The 10,209-nt window shown below is 36.2% G+C and overlaps 1 protein-coding gene across 1 annotated transcript; it reads right to left on the minus strand.

The window, feature by feature from the left end:
• Window positions 1-344: 344 nt before the first annotated feature.
• On the minus strand, window positions 345-8,798 carry LOC107676464 (HMG box-containing protein 1-like). The gene is made up of 11 exons (XM_016471014.1): window positions 8,741-8,798; window positions 7,292-7,472; window positions 6,982-7,195; window positions 6,773-6,896; window positions 5,118-5,229; window positions 4,645-4,760; window positions 3,967-4,123; window positions 3,735-3,879; window positions 2,531-2,818; window positions 2,079-2,220; window positions 345-1,436 (listed from the first exon to the last, which is right to left on the minus strand). The coding sequence occupies exons 1-11, from the start codon at window positions 8,753-8,755 to the stop codon at window positions 1,419-1,421; spliced, it is 1,512 nt and encodes a 503-aa protein (XP_016326500.1). The 5' UTR covers window positions 8,756-8,798; the 3' UTR covers window positions 345-1,418.
• Between the last annotated feature and the right edge of the window lie 1,411 nt (window positions 8,799-10,209).

Below are 10,209 nucleotides of genomic sequence, written 5' to 3' on the forward strand. Positions count from 1 at the left end.
GCCGGGACACGGCATCAACAGTATGGTGAGGGGCGTAACATTTCCGTCACACGCTTGAGGTATTCGACCAATCACAACGCACTGGATAGCTGGCCAATCACAGCACACCTCGCTTTTTCAGAACGATGAGCTTTGTAAAAGTCGATGAGTTTCAGAAAGGCGGGGCATAGAGGAGAAACAATAATGTACAGTATGTGGAAAATAATGTGTTTTTTGAACCTTAAACCGCATAAACACATTTCATTACACCAATTACACAAAATAATGTTCTTTTTAGCAACATCATATGACCCCTGAACCTTTTTTACGACAAGAAAACGAAGAAAGGCTGCAAATGTTTAGGGTAGCGAGTTTAAAATTTTATTTATAATATGATACAAGAATAGTTTGTGCAAGAAATGGAAATGGATGGGAACGTGGACCTGTACAATATTAACAAAATGTATTTGTAATGCAATCTAATGGCAAACACACAAAGCACAACACTCAGTTGCTCAGTTTGGCCATGATTGTGTCAAAGGATACATCTTATCAAGATATATATATGTTTTTACACAACATTTCAGCTTGTATACATTTATTGGTTTATAAGGTTATATATGAATATAAAGTGCAAAAACAAGAACACTTACAGTAAAGGCATGGCCCTGAAGTGCTGTATGTGACAACATGTGTGTCTTTGTACTCGTGCGCTTGTGTGTGGGACTCTATCCTTGTACAATATGGCCGTATGGATAGACTATCACACACACACACACACAGGTACGCAGACACACACTGAATATGGCCTAGGCTGGACTGGCGTCATGTGAAATTCAACCCCTTTCAGCACATCGACGAATATGCAGTTCAACATCATTCGTCTATTTGCAATACATTTGAGTCTGTGCAATTAAGTTGAGTTATACTAATACAATTAATATGAACAGCTGAAAAAATGAGCTAACATCTAAATTTCCCCTTTTTACATTTAAAAATAGACATTATTTGTATATTATCGCTCCTTCGACCTCAGTAAAATAGCACCATAGGGTTGCACCTTTCAAGCCTAGAAATACAAAATTACCTGATAGAAGAACTGAGCGTTGTCTTGCTTTGGAAGAGTAAGGCATTTTCGTCGTTTTTGAAAGGATAAGAAAAATACATAAGCTCTGTTAGTTGACTACATTACATTTTATATTGTATATAATTATATGATTTGCCTTTCGTCCATATAATTTTTAAATGTAATTTCTCTTTCGCAATTCTTCTCGTGCAGATGTTTCGTTGTAATGAGCAATTTTTTTTCTTAATTTTTTTTTTCTTAAAGCAAGTGCGTGTAGCATCACAGTTGCGGTTTATCATTCTTTCGAGAGAATGTGTGTCGGTGTCCGTCTCCTGCTGTCCAGTTCATGTTTTTTTCTGTGACAATCCTTAGCCTAGTTTTGCTGAGAGCCCTAGTGAAATGGAAAGGAATATTTTTTAATAATCATTTTCAAACTTTTCATGACCTATCACCAATTTATGGAAGCTTGGTTCCACCATGGAACAAAAAATAAATAAATAAAAACTGCTAATTTTTACCTCACAATTCTGACTTTTCAAAGTTTGGAGTTTATATCTCACAATTTAGTTTTTCTTTTCCTAACAGTTCTAAGAAGAAAAAAAAACTGTCAGAATTGTAGATATAAACTCATAATTCTGAGAAGAAAAGTCCTAATTGTGAGATCAAAAAGTCATAATTAATTCTGTGGGGAAAAAAAATCTAAACTCAGAATTCCAAGAAAAAAAAGCCAAAATTGTGAGCTCTAAACTCAGAATTATGAGAACAATTTCAAAATTGCAAGATCTAAACTCAGAATTCCGAGAAAAACATCAAAATTGTGAGATCTAAATTCAGAATTCCGAGAAAAGGATCAAAATTTGAGATCTAAACTCAACATTCAGAGAAAAAGCATCAAAATTGTGAGCTCTAAACTCAGAATTCTGTGAAAAAGTTGCAATTACCTTTTTTATTTTATTAAAAATCGAGCTTCCATTTTCTTTAAAAAACAGATTCCCAAAATTAACAATAATCATGCTAATTAAAAAATGCTAACCGAGTTTGTTCTCTTGCGTTTCCAGCAGTCAGGGTTGAGACGTTTCTGCTCCTCGGCCAGAGCTTTGGCCTCCATGGTGTACATCCTCCTCTCCTCATTCTTCATCTTCTTCCATTTATCACCCAGAATCACGCTGATGGCTCTGAGTAAATTAGACATGGAAACCTCACTTAAAGAGAAAGACCCAAACAACCGGACAAATTTCACTTCTGAAGTATAAAATACATATTACACTACTGTGTGGCAGTTGAAACTGTTTCTAAAGGTAGACAGCATGTTTATGTAACAATAGATTTGTTTTGGCCAAATGGTTTTTCCTGCTCTATGAAAAAATAAGACTATCTACTTGACTATTTTACTTGATTTCAGCTTTATTTCAATTAATAATAACCATGTTTTGCAACATAGCCAATGCAACCATTCATCTGTCTGCTCGCAGCACATCCACACACCTGTTGTCTTTGCCGGGGTACATCTGTGTATATTCCACCCTGTACTTCTTGGCAAAAAGCATGAAGGCGTTCATTGGCCGCTTGCACTTTGTGGGTGTGGCTCCAGAGCTTCCTGAGGCATGACTGCGCTGTGATTTGCTGCTGGGGGAGTGATGGGAGGAGCCGAGGGCCTCAAGTTTGTCGCAGTCGGGACTCACAGCGCCCCCGCTGGACTGGGATGCCCGACGCAGGCGTGCCATACTGCTCAGAACATACACGGCGGAAGAGTCGAGAGGGGTGAAGTCATAACTGTGTGGGGTGAGAAAACAGTCAACATCTTAAACACAGCAAGTTGAAGCCAATTCAGTTCTTATCTCTGATGATATTGCTCTATATTTTTATTATTATTAATAATTTATAAAAATAATAGGATCTATAATAGTAATACTAATAGGGTCATCTATAAAAACTAAACTAAAATTAAATAAGAGACTAAGTTGCTAACAAGTAGCAAATTAGGTCTTATATTACACAAAAACAAAAAATTTTACTTAAATAAATCATTTTGACAATTAACATGCAATTTCTCATGACCATAATCTCAACATTAATGTGAAGAAAAAAATAATAATAGTAATATGAAGTGTTTTTCACATTATGGTAGTGTTTGTTCTGTTGTGTTTAATTTGTTATGATTTTTAAAAATTATTTTATTTTAGAATTTTTACTATATTATTTAATGAGAATCACCCTGACTGACTGTTTGAAAAATGTAGACTTTAATTTTTTTTCTTTTGATTTTGGAGTTAAATGTGACCTGGGCATGTTTTTAAGAGATTCACCAAATGATTTCACCTCCCAGTGTTATTTTACTCTTATTTATATTTTATTGTGATATTAATATTCTGAATTTATTTTTTGTTATAAATTATTAGTTTCCATTTTCATTTTAGTTTAAATGTTAGCAATTTTTTGTACTATTGTGAATTTTATTAGTGATTTTGTGATTGTTTATTCGTTTTTTATATATATTTCTATTTAGTTCTTTCAATTTTAGTTTTAGCTATTTTAGTACTTCAACTTTTTATTTCATATATATTTCAGTTAATTACCAAGAAAACGTTTTGTGTTTTTTTAATTTTATTTATTGTATTCTATTTCAGCTTTATTAATGAAAACTATTATTAATAGTGTTAGTTGTCATTAACAATAACAACACTGGTACCTTTTAAAAGTGTCAAAAACTACTGAGTCGTCACAGTTGATGGCGTCGCGGTGTCCTGGTGGCAGACACAAGTCTCCAACCTCCATATCATAGCAGGGGATGCCGTGCTGTACAACAGTAAGGCTCGGATAGAAAGAAGACCACCCTAACACACGTGCACAGATTAGATTAAAATTCACAAATCTCATTTATCTTTTAATGATACTGCATAGAAACATACTTCTGCATTTACCTTTATTTTTCACAAAAAACGGATGGCCCAAACAGCACTCAGCGGTCAGAAGCCCTGCTTCAGAGGAACCAGGGTCAAAGGTTAATTTCAGGACAGACTGGCCGAAAGACACACTCTCCTCAAAGACCACCAGCTTTAGCCCATCAGAGCCGTAACTCTGCGAGACAAACAAATTTAAATTACTTTGGCAATAAGATTTTTCAATGCATTTTTAAAAGTTACTACTTGATGAATTCATTAATGGAACAGTTTGACCAAAAATGAAAATTTGCTGAAAATGTACTTATCCTCAGGCCATCCAAGTTGTAGATGAGTTTGTTTCTTCGTCAGATTTGGAGAAATGTAGCATTACATCACTTGCTCACCAATGAATCCTCTGCAGTGAATGGGTGCCGTCAGAATAAGAATCCAAAAAATGATCTAATCTGAATCAGGTGGATTACTGTGGTGTTTTTATCAGCTGTTTGGACTCTCATTCTGACGGCACCCATTCACTGCAGAGGATTCATTGGTGAGCAAGTGATGTAATGCTACATTTCTCCAAATCTGACGAAGAAACAAACTCATCTACATCTTGGATGACCTGAGGATGAGTACGTTTTCAGTAAATTAAAATTTGAGTGAACTATCCCTTTAAAATGTGAAAGAATGACATCTGACTGATGTGTACATCATTACCTTCATTGGGTTGGACTGTGTTCCTCCCTCGTCATCTGAATCTTCATCCGACTCCATCACGTCCTCTGCATCCTGCCACTCCACGTTCAGACCTTTGTGGAAGCGTAGACGTGTTCCTGGAGGAAAAAGACAGAGACAAGTGTTTGAAAAGAGATCTCCATATATAAAAAAACAGAAAAGGTAAGCCTAAATACTTTGTTAAAATAAAACTTCAATACAGTTATGTAAGAAACAAACATGTTCCAGGCCGAGGGTGTGAGGACCAGAATTTGTTCTGAGGAATCGCTGGCCCTCCTGTGACCCAGAGACACGCCTGTTTTCCCCTTTTACTCCAGCTGCTCTGCATTTGTAACAGCAGAAGGTGCTGTTCACCACATTTCTTGGACTCATTGATCAACAAAACTTCCATCACAATATCAGCTGTTATTTTCTTCCCAAGTGTTTGGGAACACTTTATCTGTGTGTGTCTTTACCTTTCAGGAAGCAATGCCAGGCAGTGGAGGGCCAGGAATGGGACCATCCCAGGTCATCATCATCGGACAGAGATGACATGCAGAAAATGCCTGACTCTGACTCACTGCTGGCCTGTAAAACGCACATAAAACAGCCTCAAAAGTATGTACTATATGCTATTTACTCTTTAACTCTCAGGCAGGGTCTAAAATTAACAGTAAATAAGATTACTGCACCGTGCATGTGGCCGCTAACTTTATTAGGAACCGCAACATAATGCATGCTTTCAGTCGAACTGTAAGAATGATGGATGTTATCTAACTAAAACTATTACAATTAGTTTTTATTAATTGAAATAAAGCTGAAATGAAACAAAATATAAATTTGATGAAAAAAATTGGAAAAAAGAAAATGAACTGAAATAAGTTTAAGAACTAAAATTACTATAACTGAAATAAAATAAGGCTAAACAGAAATATTTTTAATTATAAAAATTAGTTCAAATAAAGCTGAAATGAAAAAAATAAAAGAATATAAATATAAATAATAAAAAAATTAAAATAAGGCTAAACAGAAATATTTTTAAATAAATAAAAGCAAATCAATATTAATAAAATTTAAATGAAAACCAGGTTATTACAGTTAAGGACAACTAAAACTATTCAGAACATTTTTGTTTATTGAAATAAAGCTAAAATAAATGAAATATAAGTATTAGATTGAAAAGCGTAAAAAAAAATTAGACATCATGTTGCTTTTGGCAACCAACTGAAATAAGTTTAAGTTGAAGCACTACGATTACTAACTGGAAATAAATAAAATTTAAAAACAAACTAAAACTAAAATAATAAAGTTAAATAATAATTTTAAAAATAAAAACGAATAAAAATTTAAATTACAAAATATTAAATTAAATTCAAATGAAACCTGAAAATATAAAAATAAAAGCCAATTAAAAATATCAATAAAAATTATAGTATATAAATAATTCTAAAATAACCTTGATAAAAAAACCTAATTAAAAATAGAAATAAATACTATAATAGTATATAAATGATATTAAATTTACACTGATATGCCGTAAATGACAAAATGGCTGATATATATATATATATATATGCCATCATTTACTCAAACCTGAATGACTTACTTTCTTTTGTGGAACATAAAAGAAGGTATTTTGAAGACTGTTGGTACCAAAGCTGTTCTGGTTACCAGTGACTTTCATTGCATGAATGAAGAAAAACCAGATGTTTCTCAAATCATCTTCTTTTAGATGTTCCATTTATGTTGGGCTGTTGTAGCCTAAATGTTTATGTGTAATAAATTTTATGTTAAATCAAATAAAATATTTCTTTCTAAAGCTACTATTTGTAATGTCTACGTTATACTTATTCATTTAACCCAATGATAGCTTTAAACAATCTTTTGAAAGCCAAATGTAATTTGCGATTAATTAGATTAATAATAATAATTATATATATATATATATATATATATATATATATATGTTTCATGGATGGCAAACTTTCTCAGTTCACTCACCATTGGCAAGTGTGGCAATAAGTTTATTCTGGATCTTGATAACAGCAGCACATAACATTCTCAAAAACTCTTAAGCCATTCATGAAATCCCATTATAAGTGTTTGCATTTGTAAAGGCCTGCGGCGGTACCCTGGTGCGGCGGCGTTCTCTCATGTGGCTGCGGGCGGGACTGGGGGCGCTGCTGGAAGACAGAGGGGGTCTAGCGTAGGAATGTAAACTGCTACTGCTGGAGAAGATGTGGACAGGAGAAGACCTGCAATGAAAATGCATCATCAGTACAGTCCGAGCTGTGCAATTTACATTCATGTGCAATTGTATAAATGCCAGGATTTCCTGACCGGTTGTGTGGGGCGTTCTGGAGCAGGGGGCTTTGAGGGCTAGTGGCGATGTTGGCCAGCTCGGTCAGCCAGTTTGTGTGTGAAACGTTGCCCTCAGGCCTGGAGCTCCGGCCCTCAACGGGCCCCTCCTCATGATGCGACACACCCGGGGCCACCTGGAACACACCCGGGGTCGACTGGTCATCCTGCACCTCCTGCAGCTCAGGCAGGTCATCTGCAGAGACCGAAACTGTCATTGCAAATAGTATTTGAAATCATAAATTAGATTTTTACCCTTTCAGAAGAAAACATGAGTGGTAAATCTAATTACCGTACTCCATGTGACTCTTGTTAGAAGGGCAGCCAGGTGAGGAGGGCAGGCGCTCATTGCATTTAAGCAGATAGAAGGCCTCATCCATACCTGAGCTCTGTGTCTGGACTTCCTGGACTCTCTGAGGGACCGACTGAGTTTTCACTTCCCATACCATATTATAACATGTCAGCTGGGCAGGCTGTGAATGCAAGAGAAGCGTTAAAGTGAAAGCAAAACGGGTAGGTGATTTCCAAACCAGCTTACTTGCACAGGTTTTACTTTGTAGGCATTTGTATTGAATGAATGAATGAATGAATGCGGGACAACAGAAGTAAACACTGGAACAACAAATGTTCTGTTGGGTAGCCTATTGTGCAATATGTTCTTGGCCACTGTTTGATCACGTTGAGCACTGGTAACATTCATTTCACAATTAAACGAGAGTCGTCAAGGCTTGAATCCTTAATAAAGCAAATTTCGTCGTGTTAAATAACGCGTTTTGTTTGTGGCCCGTTTCTGTGAAGCGTGGTCACGTGACCCGCATTGCACGCAAGGCTTGTTTATAAACTTTCTGGGACTTGGCGCATGCGCAGCGCAGCTCATTCATTCATAACTGCGTAACAACGGGGGGTCAATAACAGCGATAGATTGCGCTAGAAAATCCTCCATAACTTTTGAGAATCGCAGATGGAAGTCCCGCCGTTCGATCCGATCGAAGATACGTCCGTGTTTATGAGCGGAAAGCTTTATTTGTGGCCATTTTTGGTTTCAGTTTTTCCACACAGGAAGAAAATGAGATTTTTCTGCACTCGCGAACAAACAAAAACAAAACAGACGGAAGCGCATAGATGTTTTGGTTTATACCTGATATTTTACCACGAATATTGTCGTTGTTAAAGCTGAACACGAGAACAATAACTTCAATACGGCTGTCGCAACAATACGAAGGTCTTTGTTTGAATAAAAATCGCCAAATACTCATTAACAACGGCGGTATTTAATCAAACCACAACTTATACAGACCACCCAGCTCTCAGACGTTTGCTCGATGTAGAATAATTTAGATAAATGCTTAAAAATTAACTCGAATGTCAACAGTGGGAGCTGTAAACAAAAGAATGTCAACAAGTTGAGACACGGTACATCAAGTCCTTCCTTTTACCCCACTGTAATGAATGGAGACCCTGTTTTCTTCTGGGTTTTACGGAAAAAACACGACTGGCTGCGTTTAATTATCGTCGCTATGGTGAGGTGGAGACTTACTAAAAACCACAAGCAAACCAACAAACGTCACAGAGAAAAAAAACATCAGTAAAAAGTTGTCATTTGCGATCGAAACAATGAATGACAGTCTTTTTGCTCCCCGCGGCCTCAACCGTCGCCGTCTAAAATAGCCACGCAAAATAAAGTTCATTGACATTACCGTTTCGTTTCGTGGTAATATCTCAACAACTTTTTTTTACTTACCAAACCTGTCGCCATTACCGAGTATCTCTGGCATTCTCCGCGAAGGCAGGACTGATTACTTTTAGATCTGGCCTCCCATTGGTGGAGACGCACGTCAGTTTGGTGAGCTCGAAGCGCGATTGGCTAGTCGCTCGCACACTGGGTTAGACGTGGATGGGTTTGTTATTGTGTTTGTGATTGGCCAGTTCTGCATGCCCGTTACATCAGCCGTGAATCTCATTGGTTGAGAGGGATTTTTTTAATGAAAGACCCTCCCGCTTTGTTAAATGGGGGATGAGGTATGTATTGTCTTAACGTTGTAAACAGACATAAAACAACATTGGTCCTTGCATGATTTGGGTAATATTACTGCTCATTAAACGTGAAATAGCTGATGGTTGGCCGCAAGTACTAGTTATGGACCCAAATAATTATATAAAAATATCACATCTGAGCAAGTTTAATTTTTGATGGCATTTCTATTTCTAATGTTACTCCGTGAGGTAACACATGCATCATGACATATAATACATGCATATTATGCATGAATGAAAATGAATCATTTGTAGCATAGGACTTGGCTGTAATAATCACAACTGATTTTTAAATACAAAATTGTTCTTTATTTGAATGGAAAGTCAAATATAACTGACAGTATAGTACTGGGCTCTCTTGCACCAAGAGACTGTAGACCTTTGATCCATTTTCAGGACATTAAAAGCATTAGCGACTTCTCAATTAGGCGGAAGAAATTCACATAGAAATGGTACAGAAATGAGCACTGATTGGCAATTAAAAGTCTTTCCCCCCCGGTGAACAGGGTAGAAATGGTGTAAAGTTACACTGACACGCAGATATGGTTTAGGGATTCACTACAGGTTAGTTTACCATGAGACAAACCTGTGGGAATCTACATGGGAAGAGGTGATGATGGCTAAGCTGTTCATATTAGAGGTAGACAGTAATGAATTCAGTAATGTTTTAGGAAGAAATGGATACTACTAGTAATGCATATGACTTGCTGTGAAGCAAAAGATCCAATCAACAAGGACAAACTTTTCATACATCAAGAGATAGAGGAAAAACAGTGTCCAAATACTGCAGAAATTAAGAATAAAGCAAGTGTTTTCTGGATTACATTATCAAAATGCCAAAAGCTACCAGAAACAAAGTAAACGTAACTCCAAAATATACACCGGAAAAGAGAGGAATCATTCAGACTTTTTCAGAGAGAGTAAATGTCGTTGGTAACTTTGAGCATCTAGAAAACTAATGTGAATGTACAATTTGTGCATGTTGAATACATCTTAATTCATTGTGAAATGCTTTAGTTATTCAAAAAAATTGAAGATGTGAACAATTCATAAAAAATGTGCTACACCGTTTTAAAACTGAAGATGCCTACATTTACTATTCTTATGTGACGGTGAGGAGTTTCTCTAAAAGATTGTGCAAAAACAAGGAATTTAAAACATGTAGCGCTGTGCAAC

This window comes from Sinocyclocheilus anshuiensis, unplaced genomic scaffold (assembly GCF_001515605.1).
Source record: "Sinocyclocheilus anshuiensis isolate Anshui unplaced genomic scaffold, SAMN03320099.WGS_v1.1 scaffold228, whole genome shotgun sequence".
Lineage (NCBI taxonomy): Eukaryota > Metazoa > Chordata > Actinopteri > Cypriniformes > Cyprinidae > Sinocyclocheilus > Sinocyclocheilus anshuiensis.

Coding starts and splice junctions, on each gene's coding strand:
- LOC107676464 (XM_016471014.1), bottom strand. Junction 3,880..3,966: donor GTTTTTTGTGAAAAATAAAG/GTAAATGCAGAA, acceptor CACGTGTGTTAG/GGTGGTCTTCTTTCTATCCG. Junction 2,221..2,530: donor TACCCCGGCAAAGACAACAG/GTGTGTGGATGT, acceptor TAATTTACTCAG/AGCCATCAGCGTGATTCTGG.